Source organism: Salvelinus alpinus, chromosome 18 (assembly GCF_045679555.1).
Source record: "Salvelinus alpinus chromosome 18, SLU_Salpinus.1, whole genome shotgun sequence".
Classification (NCBI taxonomy): Eukaryota; Metazoa; Chordata; class Actinopteri; order Salmoniformes; family Salmonidae; genus Salvelinus; species Salvelinus alpinus.
This window is the reverse complement of record NC_092103.1, coordinates 10,573,275-10,596,335: the sequence shown is the minus strand read 5'-3', so window position 1 is coordinate 10,596,335 and position 23,061 is coordinate 10,573,275. Positions and strand designations below refer to the sequence as shown.

The window sequence follows — 23,061 nt, the reverse complement described above, 5'->3', positions numbered from 1 at the left end:
TTTGGCAGGAGTGCCAAGGGAATGGAGATAGTTCAGAGGATCTCCAACATCAAAGTCAACCCTAAAACAGACAAACCTTAAGACATTAACATCACCATCAAGTAATCAGGTTTCCATCTCACCAGTCTGTGTGCTATTATTACATCCCCTTTTTCTTTTTTTTTTCTTTTTTTTAACAAAGTAAAGTCTTGGATTATTGAAGAACGCATCTTGCTGTCTCCCATTCCATGTGTCATCTTTTCTTGGATGTGTGAAATGAATAAACCAGGGTCTTATTTGGGACCATTCAGGGGAACATTACAGAACGTTCAGCTATAAGTATCTAACATGATTCTATATTCTATCTACAACTTCTCTGGATGGGTCAGACCATATCCAGACATTCATCAGTTTGTTTTTATTTAATAGCGTCGCATTATGAATCATTTACAAAAAACATCAAGTCCGAGTAACAAATGTGCACTGTGCTTCTAAACGTTTCAAAATCACATCAGAAATGGAAGATTTCGCAAATCAAGAGATCTGTTAAGAGTAGAGGGAAAGGCTTCTTCACATGTGCCTTTTTTTAAACATACAAGAAGTAGTAAACACTATAGCAATAAGGAAAGTTAATTCGAACCAAAGGATGGTTCTGCGATACAACAAGAGGCGTTGAAAGGGTGTTACTACAGGTGGGTAATGTAGTATGTTACTAAAAATTCAGACTGTGCTAAAACAGAAAATCTAATAAATGTTATTACAGAACTCAAAACCTGGAGTCCTATAGTCGACAGCAGATATTATTTTTCATTTGGTTTCAAATGAAGCCAGGGTCACATTCAGTAGGGCACAACATTATGGAACATGCAGATAAATATTGTGTGAAAATCATCCTCTCAATTAATGAAGGAATCATGTCAGCTCTAAACATTTATCTGCAACAAGTGCAACGTTGCACCGTCCTGAACACAACCCACATGCACCAATGCATTCTTCACAAAAAAACTCCACAAAACAGGAGGCAAAAATATCGCGCAGATGTTTCACCAGAGATACAACATCTCAGCAAAGTCTGTTTCAATCAACTCAAAATTGATCAAAACAGATGTCAGTAAACTGCATTATTTAATGTAACAGACACTTCTCAACCAAAGTGAATAATAGCTGAACCCAAACCTTAACCGCTTGTGTCATTTTCAGACCAGATGCTGCATTACATCAGTCAAGTGCATTGGTACCGAAGATGACACCACCCCCCAAATAAATACATTCTAGACCATAATAGGTTGCCATCAATTCCTGTTAAGACATGACATGAAGGCAGTGCCATAAAGCCAAATTCAGGATATTGTACCATTCGTTTCAATAAAACGTTTGTGTGTAAAGCCCTAGAGTAGAAAAGTCACGGGATGTACACACTTAGTCCTGTGACCAAACTAATTGACCTGTGTGTAAATGTCTTATAGGGTGTGAATACCTGCTTTAGTTTTAGAGAATACAGCAGCTCCTTAGGGAGACGTTAAATGCCAGACAGTTGTCAACGTGCTGTTCCAACTTATATTCATATTTTGCGCAAGACTGAACAGGTTATTGGTTAGACATTTGCTAATACAGTATAAGACTGATACTTTTCACTTTGTCAGGGCTTAAGTGACTTATCTACTCAATTATTTCACCTTTGTTTAGTATATCAAACTGCACACTGGTTAGCCAAAGGAAAAACATCTGCAACATGGAGTTTCGCCATGAAATGAACCACCTCATACGATCTTCATTGAGGCGATATGGAAATGTGTAGTCTAGTTAGTTAAGCTTGACGGAAACCCTATATCCTGGCCTGGTTAATTAGCATACCTTTTAGCCAAGACAGAGCAGAGCACAAAGCATTCAGACTAATGATGGCTTCACTGGCTATGGGTTAGATTATAAGCTTATCCACAGGTAAGGGGTGGGAACAGTGGGTGTGGTAGGTAGAACAGAGATGTAGGCTATGGGGTCCGGGATGTAGGGTATAGATGGGTATAAGATAGGACTAGGGCCTGAGTATGAGGGTGAAGGGTATGGGATTTTGAGGTAGGACTGAAGTGGAACTGGGTGCAGGTTATGGGATGATACTGTGGTAGGACTGGGTCCATTTGAAATAAGTTTGAGATATATATATATATATCTTAATCTCAAACAAATTGTTTCTCCTTTAAGTCAAGCATCAGGTAAGAAGTTTAGGTAGGTATTTGGTGAAACTGGTCTCTCGGGTATCAATGGTTTATGGGGTAGTTTTAGGGTAAGAGGATAATGGGTGAGACTGGGTAACAGAAGTCAGTCATCAGGGGAGGTTTAGGCCACGTCCAGTACGCCTGCAGCCACCAGCTGTCGGGACAGCCAGTCCAGGCCCTCGTGGAGCCCTGTGCCGCTGCGGGCGTCACAGCCTTGGATGTGCCAGCTCCTCCCACAGCACAGTTTGTGAAGGCTCAGAAGCTCCGTCATCTCCTCCACTGACACAGCCCCGGGGACATCCTGCAGGTGAGGATAGAGGAATCAATGACTTAAATCATCTTTGTGTGTGTGTGTGTGTATATACTTGTTTCTTGGACCAGGGGGCTGCGTGTGTACCTGTTTGTTGGCGAAGATGAGCAGCAGGGCGTCTCTCAGCTCTTTCTCAGTCAGCAGTTTCGCCAGCTCACTGTGGGCCTCCATCAGCCTGTCTCTGTGACAGCTGTCAATCACAAACACCACCGCTGGAGAGAGAAACTGAGAAAGTCAGGGCCCTATTCATTCATAACCTGTTTGCAGGTTTCCTGGATGAGTAAAAAACTAATTTACAGATTTTTTGTTGTTGTATAACATACTGTATTTTCAAATTCTCTCTCTTCAAAATCTTACATTTGTCATATTTATTGATACAGTAAGGGAAGCAGGTATTATGAAAGAAAGAGGATAGACAGATACACTATTTATACAAAAGTATGTGGAAACTTTCAAATGAGTGGATTCGGCTATTTCAGCCACACCAGTTGCTGACATGTGTATAAAATCGAGCACACGGCCATGCAATCTCCATAGGAAAACAATGGCAGTAGAATGGCCCGTACTGATAAGCTCAGTGACTTTCAACGTGGCACCGTCATAGGATGCCACCTTTCCAACAAGTCAGTCAACGTCAGACAAGAACTGTTCGTCGGTAGCTTCATGAAATGGGTTTCCATGGCCGAGCAGCCGCACACAAGCCTAAGATCACCATCCGCAATGCCAAGCTTGCCGCCATTGAAGTCTGGAGCAGTGGAAATGCGTTCTCTAGAGTGATCATTCACGCTTCACCATCTGGCAGTCCGACGGACGAATCTGATTTCGGCGGATGCCAGGAGAACGCCATCTGCCCCAATGCATAGTGCCAACTGTAAAGTTTGGAGGAGGAATAATGGTCTGGGGCTGTTTTTCATGGTTCAGGCTAAGCCCCTTAGTTCCAGTGAAGGGAAATCTTAATGCTACAGCATACAATGTCATTCTAGACGATTCTGTGCTTCCAACTTTCGTGCAACAGTTTGGGGAAGGCCCTTTCCTGTTTCAGCATGACAATGCCCCCATGCACAAAGCAAGGTCCATACATAAATGGTTTGTCGAGGTCGGTGTGGAAGAACTTGACTGGCCTGCACCTAAACCCCATCGAACACCTTTGGGATGAATTAGAACGCCGACTGCGAGCCAGGCCTAATCGCCCAACATCAGAGCCCGACCTCACTAAATGCTCTTGTGGCTGAATGGAAGCAAGTCCCCGCAGCAATGTTCCAACATCCAGAAGAGTGGAGGCTGTTATAGCAGCAAAGGGGGGGACCAACTCCATATTAATGCTCAACGAGCAGGTGTCCACATACTTTTGAGATTGTAGTGTACCTTGTGTGTTCAGGTAATAGTGCTTCCAGAGAGGTCGTAGCTTATGTTTCCCACCAACATCCCAGATGGTGAACTTGAGATTCTTATACTCTACTGTCTCCACATTAAAACCTAGAGATGACAAGAAGGAATGGCTAGTGTCAATACAATTCAGGTAAATGTAATGTAAAAATGTATAATTTGACACGTGCCTACATGACAAAGACTGTTGTGGGTTTACCTATGGTAGGGATGGGCTGCATAAACTCGTCCTGTTTCAGCTTGAAGAGGATGGTGGTTTTCCCTGCACTATCCAGTCCCAGGGTCACCACCCTGATCTCCATCTTTGGACCGATGTGGACCCGGTTGTCCTGGAACAGAGAAAACCATGTCGTCTAAATGAGGTAACTAATTATCTTTCAATGGAGAGTGTGCCAAGTCTTGAAATCCTACAGAGTAGAGCAGAGTGCTGTACCTTAGTGAATGTGACGGGGATACCAGCGTCTAGCTGGATGTGGTCGGCCAGCTCAGTGAACTGCTGCTGCTGTTTCTGCAGAGTCTCCAACAGTCTGTTGATCTCCTGCTTTGCCAGAACCACCCTGCAGTCATCCTACCGAGAGAGACGGGAAAGAGATCAGTCATGATTACTGGGATGTTTTGTGATACTTGTGGGCAAAAATGCTTGATCTTGCTGCGACAATTCAGACATTTTATATGGCAATATGCAATGATTTTGTCAAATTTTTCACAAATGCACTGACGAGGGAAAGTGGGTTGACATGTGGCTTGATTGAACCATATTATGCGGTAAATGGTTGAGTATGCGAGCCCTCTTTTTGTGCTGCGGGGATGAGTTAGTTTTGTCCAATAATATTGAGATGAATTAACTGTTTTATACTGAAATAGTGCAGTGATTAGCCAAATTTGCAAGCTCTCAGATAATATGCAGGGCAGGGCATTGTTGATTTTGAAAAAAACATTTGCTATCGTAGAATCCAGGAGGGACTGTCCAATTGAACACGCATACAGAAGACCCCAGGAAGAACATAGCGGTGCAAAGCTGCTTATTGAAAACGGCGGGCACCTTCCGGTGCAAGCAGAGATTGCGTTCCTACGGTGTGCTCTAGATGCTATCCCCATTGGTGGCCCCATTTTGACTCCTACCTGCTGCAGTGTTTTCTCACAGTGCAGGCAGGCAGTGGAGACCTGGGAAAGCAGGATGGCCATGTCCTCCTGCTGCTGCCGGAGCCAGATGAGTCTCTCTCTGACGTGGGCGTCCACTACGCTGAGCGCCATCTCCTCCTGTCTGCACAGCGTCTCGTGGAGGTCGGCGAAGTAGGCCCGTACGCAGGACCGGGCGCTCTCTGCCGTGCCTGGGACCTGGGGAACACCCACAGACGACTGAGTTTCCTCATTCTGTGTGAACACACACAGAATGAGGAAATATACACTAGGATAAACCATAAACTATTTTATGACTTTTTGGAAGGAAACAACGTTTCCGAGGACTTTTAAATGTAGCCATTGTTAATTGGTAAACACAGTAACAGCTTTACATTGATCATAGCTCAAATGCCTAGCTATCCTCTTTGACAACTAAAGTTCTTCTGTTGTATAGTATGCAAAAACTCATCCACTGCCAGCTGTTCTTACATGTTCAGTGTGTGCCATGCTGATGCCGTCCTCCACTGTCTGTTCTCCTCCCTCGATCTGCTGTACGATCCCAACCAGCTTCCTGGAATACTCCGACACCTCCTCTGTGAACGTCCGGATACAGTGGGCCATGTCCAGGATGGATGCACGGATCTGATTGGCTTCTGCCTCCAGAACCGCATGCTACAGGAAGGAAGCAATCAGCAAGGAGAAATTAATCAAATCATAGCAGTTGAACAGCCTCAACACCATAGTACCCGCCAAGCTCTTCACTAAGCTCAGGGCCCTGGGTCTGAATCCCTTCCTGTGCAACTGGGTCCTAGACTTCCTGACGGGCCGACCCCATCTGGTGAAGGTAGGCAACAACACCTGATCACCACGCTGATCCTCAACACGGGAGCCCCACAGGGGTAAGTGCTCAGCCCCCTCTTTTACTCCCTGTTCACCCATGGCTACGCACCAGTGTTTCCGTTAGCTGGTAAATGCCGGCGATAAATAAAACTGCCCGGAGAAGAAACGACACTACTCCGCTACAGAGTTGAGTCTCCCTCTCATCCTTGAGCTGTTTCTACAACTTGGAGTCCACCTGTGGTAAATTCAATTGATTGGACATGATTTAGAAAAGGCACACACCTGTCTATATAAGGTTCCACAGATGACAGTGCATGTAAGAGCAGAAACCAAGCAATGAGGTTGAAGGAATTGTCCGTAGAGTTCCGAGACACAATGGCCTTCATCATTCTTAAATGGAAGAAGTTTGGAACCACCAAGACTCTTCCTAGAGCTGGCCGTCCGGCCAAACTGAGCAATCGGGGGAGAAGGGCCTTGGTCAGGGAGGTGACAAAGAACCCGATGGTCACTCTGACAGCGCTCCAGAGTTCCTCTGTGGAGATGGAAGAACCTTCCAGAAGGACAACCATCTCTGCAGCAGTCTACCAATCAGGCCTTTATGGTAGAGTGGCCAGACGGAAGCCACTCCTCAGTAAAAGGCACATGACAGCCTGTTTGGAGTTTGCCAAAAGGCACCTAAAGGACTCTCAGACCATGAGAAACAAGATGATTCTCTGGTCTGATGAAACCAGGATTGAACTATTTGGCCAAAATGCCAAGCATCACATCTGGAGGAAACCTGACACCATCCCTACGGTGAAGAATGGTGGTGGCAGCATCATGCTGTTGGGATGTTGTTCAGCGGCAGGGACACTAGTCAGGATCGAGGGAAAGATGAACGGAGCAAAGTACAGAGAGATCCTTGATGAGAACCTGCTCCAGAACGCTCAGTACCACAGACTGGAGCGAAGGTTCACCTTCCAACAGGACAACGACCATAAGCACACAGCCAAGGCAACGCAGGAGTGGCTTCGGAACAAGTCTCTGAATGTCCTTCAGTGGCCCAGCCAGAGCCCGGACTTGAATCCGATCAAACAACTTGCCACCCCCATCTAACTAGCTGTGTGAGAGTACTTGATGTAGTTCACTGAGGGTTAGTGCTATCTGGGAACCTTGGTACATCCCTAGGCTAAACACTAACCTTAACCCATCCCGTAACCCTGAACCTTAACCATTTTAAAATGTCAACTTCAATGGCATAGGGATGTCCCAAGGATCCCGGATTGCAAGGACCGTTTACTGAGGCAACATGTAGGGTGAGTGCCAGCACCACATTTTGTGATTGATGTTTTTCCTTTCAAGTGACAACAAAATACCAATACATTCTAAATGTGTCCAATGCTGTGTTCCAGCTGGCTAGCATGAGGAAGCTCAGTCTTCAGAGTCTAGGCATTTTGTTTGCTGGAATCATTGCAGTTTATCCTCCCATTCGCTAGAGTAACACAGTTCTTCTATTAAAAAATATAGTCTTTCTGGTGCTCTTAAACTGTATGTGGTGCTTACATTAATGTTCTTTGTAGGGCTGTTTTTAGCACAATCAATACAGAAAAGGTTTTATTGGTTATCTGTGAATATTGCCACTAAAATCGGAATGTATCGGATCAAAAAATTCCATATCGGTCGGGTTCTAATAAAAACATATTGATGTCTCTAGTGGGTCTCGTTGCTAGGAATGTTGCTTGAGAGATTGACGTAAGTAGTCAATACTGATATTCTCCAAGCTGACTCATCCTCCTTCCAGTACCTTGTGTCCCTGGTGCTTGCCGTACTCTTTGCACACGCAGCACATGAGCGGCCCAGGCTGGCAGATCTCCTCCTGACAGACAAACTCGATAGCGTGGACCTGGTGCTGCGGGCACAGTGTCTTCTCGTGGGGCTTGTCTGCCAGGGGTACCCGCCGGTGCTTGGCCAGGGTGCGGGTGGAGTGGGTGAGCTGGGAGCAGTTGGCACACAGGTGGGTGGCACACACCGTGCAGTACATAGATGCCGTGTGGCTCTCGTCCTCGTCACAGCGGATTATACTCTGGAAGGAAAGGGAAGAACATAGGATAGTGTTACTTACTTAATGACAACACATGAAATGTATGTTTGGCTGGATGATGAAAAAACGAGGCAGATCAAAGCAAAGTCCCATATTGCATTCACCTATCCTCTGTGTTTTCAGATAATTGCAGACGAAAGATGGGAACCCAGGGCAGGGGTAACTACTGCCTACCTCTCCCATGCCTTTGAGGGACTCCTCTGCCATGCCCAACTGGTTGGACGCTCCATTCTGCAGCCTCTCCAGAAGTTCCAGCAGGGCAAAGTTCTTCTTCAGACCCCACACGCCAGAGTCCCCTGAGAGAGAGAGAGATGGATGTCACATCACCTTCACACAGACCAGAGTATGTGAGCCATTGGAAATCCCACTCATCGCTCTTGGAGCGGTCTTTGCGCACCGCTCTGTGGTTCAACGTCCATTTCCCTGCTCTGCAATTTTTTTTTTTGATCAGCGCTCACATAAAATAAAAAATGTAGCTCAAACTTAGACTCCCCTTTTTGTTTAACAATAGCCTATATAGAAATCAAAATGTGCTGCATGGGCTCATTAGTTGTCTTGCTATCAATTACACAGGCTGTGTGACCTATTTCTTTGTTGACTCATAACATCTCTGCGCATTAGTGGTGGGGGAGGCTAAATAAATACAACAGAATAGGCCTTATTAAAAGAACAGTGGTGAAATGAAAAATGCTGGACAGAGCTTGTGGCTGAGCAGAACCGGAGTGAAATTGGAGCAGGAGAGAAGGCCGAATCGATCCATTACAGCCAAATTACACACGCTCCACTTCGCTCACATCCTCCAACACAGGTATTCCCAAACTGGGGTACGCGCAACGCCGTCGGGGGTTAAAAATGTGATTCACTTTAAAAAATATATACAGTTGAAGTCGGAAGTTTACATACACCTTAGCCAAATACATTTAAACTCAGTTTTTCACAATTCCTGACATTTCATCCTAGTAAAAATTCCCTGTCTTAGGTCAGTTAGGATCACCACTTTATTTTAAGAATGTGAAATGTCAGAATAATAGTAGAGAGAATGATCTATTTAAGCTTTTACTTCTTTCATCACATTCCCAGTGGGTCAGAAGTTTACATACACTCAATTAGTATTTGGTAGCATTGCCTTTAAATTGTTTAACTTGGGTCAAACGTTTCCGGTAGCCTTCCACAAGCTTCACACAATAAGTTGGGTGAATGTTGGCCCATTCCTCCTGACAGAGCTGGTGTAACTGAGTCAGGTTTGTAGGCCTCCTTGCTCACACACACTTTTTCAGTTCTGCCCACAAATTTGTCTATAGGACTGAGGTCAGGGCTTTGTGATGGCCACTCCAATACCTTGACTTTGTTGTCCTTAAGCCATTTTGCCACAACTTTGGAAGGTCAATGTCCATTTGGAAGACCCATTTGCGACTAAGCTTTAACTTCCTGACTGATGTCTTGAGATGTTGCTTCAATATATCCACATAATTTCCCTGCCTCATGATGCCATCTATTTTGTGAAGTGCACCAGTCCCCTCCTGCAGCAAAGCACCCCCACAACATGATGCTGCCACCCCCATGCTTCCCGGTTGGGATGGTGCTCTCCGGCTTGCAAGCCTCCCCCTTTGTCCTCCAAACATAATGATGGTCATTACGGTCAAACAGTTCTATTTTTGTTTCATCAGAACAAAGGACATTTCTCCAAAAAGTACAATCTTTGTCCCCATGTGCAGTTGTAAACCGTAGTCTGGCTTTTTATGGCGGTTTTGGACAAGTGGCTTCTTCCTTGCTGAGCGGCCTTTCAGGTTATGTCGATATAGGACTCGTTTTACTGTGGGTATAGATACTTTTGTACCTGTTTCCTCCAGCATCTTTACAAGGTCCTTTGCTGCTGTTCTGGGATTGATTTGCACTTTTCACACCAAAGTAAGTTCATCTCTAGGAGACAGAACGCGTCTCCCTTCCTGAGCAGTATGACGACTGTGTGGTCCCATGGTGTTTATACTTGCATACTATTGTTTGTACAGATGAACGTGGTACCTTCAGGCGTTTGGAAATTGCTCCCAAGGATGAACCAGACTTGTGGAGGTCTACAATTGTTTTTCTGAGGTCTTGGCTGATTCCTTTTGATTTTCCCATGATGTCAAGCAAAGAGGCACTGAGTTTGAAGGTAGGCCTTGAAATACATCCACAGGTATACCTCCAATGATGTCAATTAGCCTATCAGAAGCTTCTAAAGCCATGGCATAATTTTCTGGAATTTAGTTAGTGTATGTAAACGCCTGACCCACTGGAATTGTGATACAGTGAATTATAAGTGAAATAATCTGTCTGTAAACAATTGTTGGAAAAATTACTTGTGTCATGCACAAAGTTGATGTCCTAACAGACTTGCCAAAACTATAGTTTGTTAACAAGACATCTGTGGAGTGGTTGAAAAACAAGTTTAAAGACTCCAACCTATATGTATGTAAACTTCCGACTTCAACTGTATGTGTGTATGTATGTATATATATTTTTTTTTTCTTCCCCCTTCACATTTTCAAACAGTCCATTTATATTTTCCAAAGGGGCTATACATTCGGGTGAGGTTTTTTCTCTCGCCTGAGTAGCCTCGTTTCACTGCCAAAAATAAAATTAAACAATCTAGTGTTCAGTGAAATAACAACAATGTCAAATACATGTAGCCTAGTCAAATAATTAACATCCAATCACATTAAACATAAATCTCTCACACGGGAATTCCACTAACGGTCCGTATGTAGCCAAATGTAGCTGCTGCTCATGGTGGTATCTGTACTGATGGCGCAAAAGCCATGACAGGGAGACATAGTGAAGTGGTAACTCGCGTGCAAGCAGTTTCTCCCGATGACACTTGGGTACACTGCAGCATCCACCGAGAGGCTCTTGCTGCCAAGGGAATGCCAGACAGCTTGAAAGACGTTTTGGACACGTCAGTGAAAATGGTTAACTTTGTTAAAGCAAGGCCCCTGAACTCTCGTGTATTTTCTGCACTATGCAATGATATTGGCAGCGACCACGTAACGCTTTTACAACATACAGAAGTGCGCTGGTTATCAATGGGCAAAGTATTGACAGATTTAAAAAAAATTGAGACAAGCTTAAAGTTCTTTACTGACCATAATTTTCACTTGTCTGACCGCTTGCATGATGACGAGTTTCTCACATGATTGGCCTATCTGGGTGATGTTTTTTCTCACCTGAATGATCTGAATCTAGGATTACAGGGACCCTGTAACTATATTCAATGTGGGGACAAAATTTAGGCTATGACTAAGAAGCTGTAGCTCTTCTGTGTGTTGTCCTTGTTAATGCTGACAGAGATCTTTACATCATTGTATGACTTTTTTGTGTGCAATTGAACTCAAGCTTACGGACAATGTCAAATGTGATATAGCGAAGCACCTGAGTGAGTTGGCTGCGCAATTACGCAGGTACTTTCCAGAAACGAAAAACACAAACAACTGGATTTGTTATCCCTTTCATGCCCTGCCTCCAATCCACTTACCGATATCTGAACAAGAGAGCCTCATCGAAATTGCAACAAGCGATTCTGTGAAAATGTAATTTAAAATCAGAAGCTACTGCCAGATTTCGGGATTGGGCTGCGCTCAGAGTATCCTGCCTTGGCAAATCGCTCTGTTAAGACACTGATGCCCTTTGCAACCACGTACCTATGTGAGAGTGGATTCTCTGCCCTCACTAGCATGAAAACTAAATACAGGCACAGACTGTGTGTGGAAAATGATTAAAGACAGACTCTCTCCAATACAACCCACCATTGCAGAGTTATGTGCATCCTTTCTAGCACACCCTTCTCATTAACCTGTGGTGAGTTATTCACAATTTTCAATGAACAAATAAGGTTTTATATGTAAGATGGCTAAATAAAGAGCAAAATTATTGATTATTATTATATTATTATTTTTGCCCTGGTCTTATAAGAGCTCTTTGTCACTTCCCACGAGCCGGGTTGTGACAAAAACTCACACTCATTCTTATGTTTAATAAATGTATCGTATAGTGTGTGTGTGGCAGGCTTACAATTGCAAAAAACAATATTTGAGAGTGCACTGACCCTGGTGCTAGAGGGGGTACGCAGCTGGAGGTTGAATGTTTGGCCTGTATAGAAACTAAACCCTACAGAACTCACCCAGTTCAGTGACCTGTCTGTCAAAGGGGCAGCGGACGGCTCTACCATGCAGGGGCAGCCGGGTCAGACAGTCATGGCAGACTGTGTGACCGCAGAGCAGCAGCCGGGGGACCTTGTCCCCTTGGAGAGAGAAGACATCCTCACACACCCCACACTCCAACACCTGGGAACCACAACAACAACACAAAGACAGGTTTAGTCAGACACCCACACACAGGTTGAGTAAACTTCGATGGATCACTTTTCATTGCATATCATCTCAAAATGTATTTATTTCTCCATGGACTGAGATTAGGAATATGCCTTAATTATAGAATAACTATCTTCAAAGTAATGACTCGGGACGTCGGGTTTGAAATGAAAGCTTCTTTTAGTAATACTACTTGTTCATGTTACATTTAACAACTTTAGATTCAACAAAAACAATAAAAGAAAGTTGCTAACGAAAGTCAGGATAATCACTTGTCACTTGTACATAACTGGTGCGTTCTCCCCTCTTCCTACTACCTGTTGTAAAGGCATTCTAGAACTTGCAGTCAATAGCGCAATCCAATACAACAGAACTATGTACAGTTGAAGTCGGAAGTTTACATACACTTAGGTTGAAGTCTTTAAAACTCGTTTTTCAACCACTCCACAAATTTCTTGTTAACAAACTATAGTTTTGGCAAGTCGGTTAGGACATCTACTTTGTGCTTTGCTTGATATCATGGGAAAATCAAAAGAAATCAGCCAAGACCTCAGAAAAAAAATGGTAGACCTCCACAAGTCTGGTTCATCCTTGGGAGAAATGTCCAAATGCCTGAAGGTACCACTTTCATCTGTACAAACAATAGTACGCAAGTATAAACACCATGGGACCACACAGCCGTCATACCGCTCAGGAAGGGAGACGCGTTCTGTCTCCTGGAGATGAACGTACTTTGGTGCGAAAAGTGCAAATCAATCCCAGAACAACAGCAAAGGGCCTTGTGAAGATTCAGGTGGAAACAGGTACAAAAGTATCTATATCCACAGTAAAACGAATCCTATATCGACAATAACCTGAAAGGCCGCTCAGCAAGGAAGACGCCACTGCTCCAAAACAACTATGAAAAAAAGCCAGACTACGGTTTGCAACTGCACATGGGGACAAAGATTGTACTTTTTGGAGAAATGTCCTCTGGTCTGATGAAACGAAAATATAACCTTTTGGCCATGATGACCATCGTTATGTTTGGAGGAAAAAGGGGGAGGCTTGCAAGCCGAAGAACACCATCCCAACCGTGAAGCATGGGGGTGGCAGCATCATGTTGTGGGGGTGCTTTGCTGCAGGATGGACTGGTGCACTTCACAAAATAGATGGCACCATGAGGCAGGAAAATTATGTGGATATATTGAAGCAACATTTCAAGACATCAGTCAGGAAGTTAAAGCTTAGTCGCAAATGGGTCTTCCAAATGGACAATGACCCCAAGCATACTTCCAAAGTTGTGGCAAAATGGCTTAAGGATAACAAAGTCAAGGTATTGGAGTGGCCATCACAAATGGCCATTTCACATTCTTAAAATAAAGTGGTGATCCTAACTGACCTAAAACAGGAAATTTACATTAGGATTAAATGTCAGGAATTGTGAAAAACTGAGTTTAAATGTATTTGGCTAAGGTGTATGTAAACTTCCGACTTCAACTGTATGTAGTTCTCTCAATCTCTAATACAGTTAAATATGTAAATAACTGTGAAGAAAATATCTTTAGATACAGCTCAATGACTTAATGGGTTACAGAGTTAATGTTTACAGTTAAAGGTTACAACATTAATGTCCACCTCCTGCCTCTATAATTGTCATGGCATGCTTTGTGTAAGAGCTATTGAAGATTGAAAGCAATAAAATAGAATAATAAAACCTATGTTTTTTAACCAGTGGATTTTTGACCATCTTCCACCGATTCAGAATGTCATTTTCATAGTCATGTTACAATTTGTGTGAGAGCCAATGATTTATACAGTACCAGTCAAAAGTTTGGACAGCTACTAATTCAAGGGGTTTTCTTTATAAATAGTAAAGATATCAAAACTATGAAATTACACATATGGAATCATGTAGTAACCAAAAAAAAGTGTTGAACAAATCAAAATATATTTTCTGTTTGAGATTCTTCAAAAGTAGCCACCCTTTGCCTTGATGACAGCTTTGCACACTCTTGGCATTCTCTCAACCAGCTTCATGAGGTAGTCACCTGGAATGCATTTCAATTAACAGGTGTGCTTTGTTAAAAGTATTTTTTTATTTTGAAAGAAACCACTACTAAAGGACACCAATATTAAGAAGAGACTTGCTTGGGCCAAGAAACACGAGCAATGGACATTAGACCGTTGGAAATCTTTCCTTTGGTTTGATGAGTCCAAATCTGAGATTTTTGGTTTCAACCGCTGTCTATGTGAGACACAGAGCAGGTGAATGGATGAAGCATGGAGGTGGTGGTGTGATGGTGTGGGGATGCTTTGCTGGTGACACTGTCAGTGATATATTTAGAATTCAAGGCACACTTAACCAGCATGGCTACCACAGCATTCTGTAGAAACACGCCATCCCATCTGGTTTGCGCTTAGTGAGACTTGTTTTTCAACAGGACAATGACCCAACACACAGCTCCAGGTTGTGTAAGGCCTATTTGACCAAGGAGGGTGGTGGAGTGCTGCATTAGATGATGCAGGGAGGTCGGCCTCCACAATCACCCAACCTCAATTGAGATAGTTTTGGATGAGTTGGACCGCAGAGTTAAGGAAAAGCAGCCAATAAGTGCTCAGCATATGTGGGAACTCTAAGACAGTTTGAAAAGCATTCCACATGAAACTGGCTGAGAGAATGCCAAGAGTGTGCAAAGCTGTCATTAAGGCAAAGGGTGGCTATTTTGAAGAATCAAAAATATTAAATATATTTTGATTTGTTTAACATTTCTTTGGTTACTACATTAATCCATATGTGTTATTTCATAGTTTTGATGTCTTCACTATTGTTCCACAATGTAGAAAATAGTAAAACATAAAGAAAAACCCTTGAATGAGTAGGTGTGTCCAAACTTTTGACTGGTACTGTATATACACTGGATGACTGATAAGGGGCACTGCCACCATTACTCCATCTTGGCACTTCCCCACCATTGTAAAAAATATTTTGGAAGCTCTAGAAATGCATTTACACATTCATGCTCCTACTGGGGAGTGCCAATATGGTAGACCAGTGGCTTCAAAGCCTTTCAAATGCCAAGACATAGCATCAGCAATCCAGGGTTTATAGACACTGAACAAAAATATAAAACGCAACATGTAAAGGGTTGGTCCCGTGCTGAAATAAAAGATCCCAGAAATGTCATACGCACAAAAAGCTTATTTCTCTGAAACTTTGTGCACAAATTTGTTAGTGAGCATTTCTCCTTTGCCAAGATAATCCATCCCCCTGTAAGGTGTGGCATATCAAGAAGCTGATTAAACAAATTGATCATTAGACAGGTGCACCTTGTGCTGGGGACAATAAAAGGCCATCTGTGGTGTTGTCTTGAACAACGCCACAGATGTCTCAAGTTTTTAGGGAGTGTGCAATTGGCATGATGACTGCAGGAATGTCCACCAGAGCTGTTGCCAGATAATTTAATGTTAATTTCTCTACCATAAGCCACCTCCAATGTCATTTTAGAGAATTTGGCAGTATGCCCAACCATCCTAACAACCGCAGACCACGTGTAACCACGCCAGCCCAGGATCTCCACATTCAGCTTCTTCACCTACAGGATGGTCTGCGACCAGCCACCCAGACAGATGAAACTGTGGGTTTGCACAACCAAAGAATTTCTGCACAAACTGTCTCGGAAGCTCATCTGCGTGCTCGTCATCCTCACCAGGCTATTGACCTGACTGCAGTACGGCGTTGTAACCGACTTCAGTGGGCATATGCTCACCTTCGATGGCCACTGGCATGCTGGAGAAGTGTGCTCTTCACGGATGAATCCTGGTTTCACCTGTACTGGGCAAATGGCAGACAGCGTGTATGGCGTCGTGTGGGCGAACAGTTTGCTGATGTCAACTTTGGGGGGTTATGGTATGGGCAGGCATAAGCTACAGACAACGAACACAAATGTATTTATCAATGGCAATTTGAATGCACAGATACCGTGACGAGATCCTGAGGCCCATTGTTGTGCCATTCATCAACCATCCCCTCATGTTTCAGCATGATAATGCATGGCCCATGTCGCAAGGATCTGTAAACAATTCCTGGAAGCTGAAAATGTCCCAGTTCTTCATGGCCTGCAGACTCACCAGACATGTCACCCATTGAGCATGTTTGGGATGCTCTGGATCGACGTGTATGACAGCGTATTCCAGTTCGCGCCAATATCCAGCAACTTTGCACAGCTATTGAAGAGGAGTGGGATAACGTTCCACAGGCCACAATCAGCCTGATCAACACTTATTTTTATTTATTTAACTAGGCAAGTCAGTTAAGAACTAATTCTTATTTACAATATCTATGCGAAGGAGATGTCTCAAGCTACATGAGACAAATGGTGGTCACACCAGATACTGACTGTTTTTCTGATCCACACCCCTACTTTCCAAAACATTTTTTTGCATCTGTAGTCCCGGTCATGTGAAATCAATAGATTAGGCGCTAATGAATTTGATTTCCTTATATGAAGTAACTCAGTAAAATCATAGAAATTGTTGCATGTTGCATTTATTTGTGTTCATTGTACATCAATGGTAATAGCTATTGAAGATTGAAATCTTATGAAATACACAAAAAGGTTTGGATTTTTCTCCATCCACCCGATTCAGAAAATACCATCTTCATAGTCATGGCAGGCTTGGTTTAATAGTTATTGAGGAGCGTGAACCGAATATCCAATATAAAACACATTTTACCTTCTTCTTCTTCTTGAACTGCACTGTTGGTTAAGGGCTTGTAAGTAAGCAATTAACGGTAAAGTCTACACTTGTTGTATTCGGCGCATGTGGCAAATAAAGTTTGTTTTTGGTTCGAGAACTGAATCAATTATGCAGTATCAAGCCAGTTACAGTTAATTTTAACATAAAGCTATGCTAATATATGCATCCAAGTGACAGGTGAAGGTAACGGATGCAATTGCATGGTTTACAAAAAGCTGTGGTCGGGGCTCTTAATTGCAGACAGAATCACCATCTGGGTTTTGTGGATTTCATGTCTACGCAGACACAAAAAACTGCAGGCCGATCGTTTGACACTGCAGTGACGCCCCGGCCGCAGAAGCATACGAAGCCAAGGCAGAATTGAGCGCCCTTGCTGGCCGTTTGAATAAACCGCCGGATTCGACCGGTATTATCGCCCACAAACATTGTTCATATTCTTCTTCAGACGTGTAAGTATTCAACCAACCTTCACCGTGTTGCCTGTGGCCCTTCTGCCGTGCCGAACACAGACGTCCATCGTTGCTGCTGTCCGGTTTGTTCACACCCATAGCAACCGCCATCCGAGGACTAAACCATTCCCAGGGTGTCAGTGTGAATCCGAAAATGTCTGTGTGGAATATCTGTAGACCGCCAACTGAATTTGAGAAGTTGTAATTATGAAATGTAACTTTGGTGTTTTGTATCGATAAGAAAAAACTAATAGGTTTGGTTATTTACATTTTAAAAATCAATAATGAAACTGGAGATTATCTATCACCCCTAATATGGATATGGAAGAGTCCGTCAGCTTTTTCCGTCAGTTCCACGGTTTGTGGACTTAGCGCCCTCTTGCGTTCTTTCTGCAACACTAAATTCACAGTTTAAGCCTGTACAACAATTTCATGCTGTTACTGTCTTTGCCTGTACTGTCGCAACCCAGTCTCTCATTAACTATGTACTATATGTACAAATAAGCACAATGGTAAGTATCTCATTAACTATGTACTATATGTACAAATAAGCACTATGTTTTTATGTACTAATAGCACAAACTCATGATGCATTGCAATCACAACCATAACATCAGATGCCACGCCACTTCTTAATATCTTTAAACTTGATGCGCCCTGAGTTTGCGTTATTAGTACAAATAAACATAACTGTTTATTTGGATGTAGCTAGCTATTGTATGGTGAGAACGCGAGGTAAGTAATTTTTAGGAAATGAGAAATAATCGCGAATTTTCTGTATTTCAGCCGCATAACGCTAAACTCTTATTTTATTTCAGTCAGTTATGTATATTGGTTTATCTTGTAGACAGGACATGATATTTATTTGCTCTGGACAACAGTATCTTGTATTTTATTTAATTTTAAGTTTAACTAGGCAAGTCAATTAAGAACAAATTCTAATTTACAATGACCGCCTACCAAAAGGCCTCCTGCGGGATGGGGTTAAAAAATAAAAAAACGTTTTAAAAAAATTTGTGGGGGGGGGCTTGCCTGTTTTGCATGTTATTTTTCCATTAATATGTGTCACATATCAGTTTGCAAACAATGAAGAAAAAAAAGACATATCATTGAGTTAATAAAGCCAAACATGGTCTCCTTTTTGTTTTCTTGAGTAAGGCAGCTCCAAAATGCAGGTGTTTCAACCTAGCTCTTTCTGTGGTGTTGGGGCAAGCCAGCAGAAAATACGGAGCATTGTGCAGTGATTGGCTCAGTGTTCTGTCACTCATGGGGACACTACGTCACTGCCAAGTCTAAAGGTAGAGCTTTAAAATTCTAGCCCCTTGGGTGCTGCCATAGAGTTACATTAGAAGTGCCCATCAAAGAAGGCTCAAGGTCATTGGCCACAGATAAAATGACGTCAAATCATGTTATGTCTACAGTAGCTTTGATTGGACTGATCATGTCAACCAACATCATACTTTCAAAATCTTAGCTAGCAGTCATCATCATGAATCAAGTCGATAATCTACTGGCAAATATGTTTTAATCCTTGTCATATGAAGAGAAATAATAAAGAGAAATTATAGATAAAACGTATCGGTGCACATCGGCCATTAGACAAACATTACACAACAAGTTGGAAATCGCAAATTCAACAACGAGTGGTTTGGAAGGAATCAGTGGCTAACTGCAAGCATTGCAAGTCAATCATTAGCATGTGATTAAGTGGAGTGGCTGTGTGGTCCCAAGTCTAAGATTAAGGGTCTCTTTTCCTAGTTCAAAATTATAAACATTCAACATTGTTTATGAGTCCAAACATGTCTTGTATGCTGCTATATAAATTATGTAATATGCAAGGGAGATATGTATACTGTAGCTAAGAAAGTAATACTAAATGCATGTTATGTAGTAGCCCATGTGCCGCACCCTAATAATTTTGTCTATATTCACCTCTTAATTTCACATACTGTTCTGACTTGGTGGTGCACATGTAGGCTCTAACCTGTTTTTGAGAAATGTAATCATTGAATATTGTAAGAGCTTTCATTGTCTGCTTATATGCCCCCTTTATTTATCCTATAGTTCTGACTTGGTGTACAGGGATAACACTGTAAGAACAGCCCATGATTTGAATTCTGTCGCTGTACATTTCAAAGGTGCTGAACAAATAATGATATTGACTACGTCCATCCTAGCTCGCTCATTAATATCTTAATCGAAATGATGGATTGCCTCTTATCCTCTTGTCGTCCCCTTGTGCCATAGTTTGTACATCTCACTTGTCAGTATAAACCACATTTGTTTAAGCAAGTCAGCCATATCAGCTATGTTTTTTAAAAAGGCAGTAAATTAACTGTTTTGCTGCCAGACAAGGCTCTGCTGATAGCCAGGTGTAGCAGTGTTATAGTGCAATTAATGTATTGTTTAGTGTTGTGGCTTTGCTGGTATGCATCCCACCTTTTTATTTTTATTTTGCCCCACCAAGATTTACATGCTGAAGTCGCCACTGTGTGTGTATATATATAGGACAAAACACACACCATGACAAGAGAGACACCACAACACTACATAGAGACCTAAGACAACAACACAGCATGGTAGCAACACCACATGACAACAATATGGCAGCATCACAAAACATGTTACAAACAGTATTGGGCACAGACAACAGCACAAAGGCAAGAAGTTAGAGACAGCAATACATCACGTGAAGCAGCCACAACTGTCAGTAAGAGTGTCCATGATTGAGTCTTTGAATGAAGAGATGGAGATAAAACTGTCCAGTTTAAGTGCTTTTTTTTTTGCAGCTAGTTCCAGTCGCTAGCTGCAGCGAACTGAAAAGAAGAGCGACCCAGGGATGTGCGCGCGCACAGGAGGATGTGGAGGATGTATGCTTTTTGGTTCCCGCCATGAGCCAGTGAACATTGGGCCTTTTTAGCTAGCTGCTCGCTGTTATTATGTAAAAACACAATATCAGTCGTGGAAGCACATGAAAATGTTTTTTTCTGTGAATTATTGAGCTATTCATTTCATGACTTCATTTCATGAGTGACGGACTGTGAAACTTAATCTCCCATGATTCCGTAGTACCGGAATTGACACAAACAGACAATCATAACATATGCTAGGGGGTACAACAAATGACAGATTATACAAAGGCCTTGTTTTAACATGTTTCTTATTGGAAGAATGCAGTATGGTCTTAATGTACTGCTCAAACTCCTTATAGAAAACATGGAGTGTTTTTTTGTTAGTGAATTTACATTTATGAATATTACATTTTCATTAGCATAATTAGATTTAAGAGGTAAAATGTTTTCCTTGTGCTTATCATAGTTAAGGAAACCAAGCAGCACATTCTCACATAATAGACAAAAGTCATCTAGAATATTAACAATTATAAAACTATAAATATCTTGCCACAATTTCTTTCCATGTAGACAATGCCAAAATAAATGTAAAACTGTTTCTGTTTGCTCAATGGAAAAACTACAGTTAATGTTATTGTATTTTTTGAGTTTCTTCAGATAATGATTTGCAGGGTACGGTAACTGACCGTGTTGTGTTTGTTCTTAGTATACCTCAGTGGTTCTGTTGATACCTCACACAACTTAAAATAAGCAATTACTCTGCATATAATACATAACATATAATAAACAGAAGAAACTATTTAGCATTTTAATTAGATCTTCGATGGTGTAGTTAGTTCATTTATTGCCTGTATGTGATCCATAGAAATATGAATCATATTTCTATGGGACACATACAGGCCATAAATAAACTAGCTACGCTGGTGTCTGCACATGTTAAACTGTAATTCTCTTTTTGCTGTTTGTATACCAATTGTGTACATGTGAATATTCAAGTACACTTCATAAATAGTAATATCAGCATTACTCACCTGTGATTAATGAATTAAAGCGTCTCAAAAACGTTTGAGTGTTAACTGTGGAGGCTTTGCTTTTTGCTTTTGCACAATATAACGCAGTCCCCACAGTAATGAAAATCAGTCATCCACAATGTACCCCAAGGGAGATGTCCAGAGTGAGATCTCCCTTGGGGGATTTCTTAACAGACTTATCAATGATAGGATCGTTACACTACTCCCTCGGTTCAGAAAACACAACCTGTGCTTCTCTATCACAAATCCCTCACGCCTTAATTAACAGGACATGCTTTTGACCACCATGCACTATCCTACTTCTGCACATCAGAGTAGCAAATGGTAGGAGGGGGTATTGACCAGAGGTAGGCTTGAAGCCAAGTCGCCCTACGGAAATCACGCTACAAACAACAACCCCAAGAGAGTAAGGGCCTCATCAAGGCTAGCATCGTTCAACTTGTCAGGCAGCATGACTACCTTGTTAGGACATTTCTAACTAGTACTAAATGCAGTTTTAGCTGTCTCACTGGTTTTCATTTCAATGTTGGATTAAATACAAAGTGGTGCTATAAAACATTCAAATCCTCAGACCGATTGTAACCTAAGCCTCTGTCTTGCAGGCATGAACTCTTAGGCTGCATGTATTGAATATAGATGAAGTGTTATATTACTCCGAAATTAAGAAAAAACACTGCGAATGTACATTAAAACCACATAGTTATGTACATGTAATTGAATGACATATCTAATATAATGACCTACAGTAGATCATCATTTTATGACATACAGTGCATTCGGAATGTATTCAAACCCCTTGACTTTTTCCACGTTACATTACAGACGTTTTCTAAAATTGATTCAATAGTTTTTTCCCCTCATCAATCTACACACAATATACCATAATGACAAATTTATGAAAATTAAAAATATCACATTTACATAAGTATTCAGACCCTTTACTCAAGTACTTTGTTGAAGCACAATTGGCAGCAATTACAGCTATGAGTCTTCTTGGGTATGATGCTACAAGCTTGGCACACCTGTATTTGGGGAGTTTCTACAGTTCTTCTCTGTAGATCCTCTCAAGCTCTGTCAGGTTGGATGGGTAGCGTCGCTGCACAGCTATTGTTAGGTCTCTCCAGAAATATTAGATCGGGTTCAAGTCCGGGGCTCTGGCTGGGGCACTCAAGGACATTCAGAGACTTGTCCCAAATCCACTCCTGCGTTGTCTTGGCTCTGTGCTTATGGTCATTATCCTGTTGAAAGGTGAACCTTCACCCCAGTCTGAAGTCCTGAGAGCTCTGGAGCAGGTTTTCATCAAGGATCTTTCTGTACTTTTCTCCGTTCATGTTTCCCTCGTGTTTCCCTCGATCCTGACTAGTCTCCCAGTCCCTGCCACTGAAAAACATCCCCACAGCATGATGCTGCCACCACCATGCTTCACTGTAGAGATGGTGCCAGGTTTCTTTCGGCCATGACGCTTGGCATTCAGGCCAAAGACTTCAATCTTGGTTTCATCAGACCAGAGAATCTTGTTTCTCATGGTCTGAGTCATTTAGGTGTCTTTTGGCAATCTCCAAGCGGGCTGAGGAGTGGCTTCCTTCTGGCCACTCTACCATAAAGGCCTGATTAGGAGTGCTGGAGAGATGGTTGTCCTTCTGGAAGGTTCTCCCATTTCCACTCTGGAGCTCTGTCAGAATGACCATCGGGTTCTTGGTCACCTCCCTGACC

General features: G+C 42.4%; 1 protein-coding gene and 1 long non-coding RNA gene across 5 annotated transcripts; one reads left to right on the top strand and one right to left on the bottom strand.

The window, feature by feature from the left end:
* Nucleotides 1-378: 378 nt before the first annotated feature.
* LOC139543688 (E3 ubiquitin-protein ligase TRIM23-like) lies at nucleotides 379-17,622 on the bottom strand. Of its 4 annotated transcripts, none has more exons than XM_071350003.1 (12): nucleotides 17,483-17,622; nucleotides 16,026-16,090; nucleotides 12,087-12,249; nucleotides 8,105-8,226; nucleotides 7,634-7,912; nucleotides 5,500-5,682; nucleotides 5,011-5,247; nucleotides 4,322-4,456; nucleotides 4,088-4,217; nucleotides 3,868-3,978; nucleotides 2,590-2,714; nucleotides 379-2,493 (listed from the first exon to the last, which is right to left on the bottom strand). In XM_071350003.1, the coding sequence occupies exons 1-12, from the start codon at nucleotides 17,574-17,576 to the stop codon at nucleotides 2,314-2,316; spliced, it is 1,824 nt and encodes a 607-aa protein (XP_071206104.1). In that variant the 5' UTR covers nucleotides 17,577-17,622; the 3' UTR covers nucleotides 379-2,313. The 4 variants fall into 4 exon arrangements, with proteins under 4 accessions (XP_071206104.1, XP_071206105.1, XP_071206106.1 ...); XM_071350004.1 differs by having other exon boundaries at nucleotides 5,011-5,226; nucleotides 17,483-17,618; XM_071350005.1 differs by having other exon boundaries at nucleotides 16,026-16,085; nucleotides 17,483-17,612.
* On the top strand, nucleotides 17,187-21,398 carry LOC139543689 (uncharacterized). Its single transcript, XR_011668748.1, has 2 exons — nucleotides 17,187-17,465; nucleotides 20,255-21,398. It is a non-coding gene; the product is annotated as an uncharacterized lncRNA (long non-coding RNA).
* The last annotated feature ends 1,663 nt before the right edge of the window (nucleotides 21,399-23,061 follow it).

Coding starts and splice junctions, on each gene's coding strand:
- LOC139543688 (XM_071350003.1), bottom strand. CDS start 17,576: ATGGCGGTTGCTATGGGTGTGAACAAACCGGACAGCAGCAACGATGGA. Junction 4,457..5,010: donor GTGAGAAAACACTGCAGCAG/GTAGGAGTCAAA, acceptor CTCTCTCGGTAG/GATGACTGCAGGGTGGTTCT. Junction 2,494..2,589: donor TCATCTTCGCCAACAAACAG/GTACACACGCAG, acceptor CCTCACCTGCAG/GATGTCCCCGGGGCTGTGTC.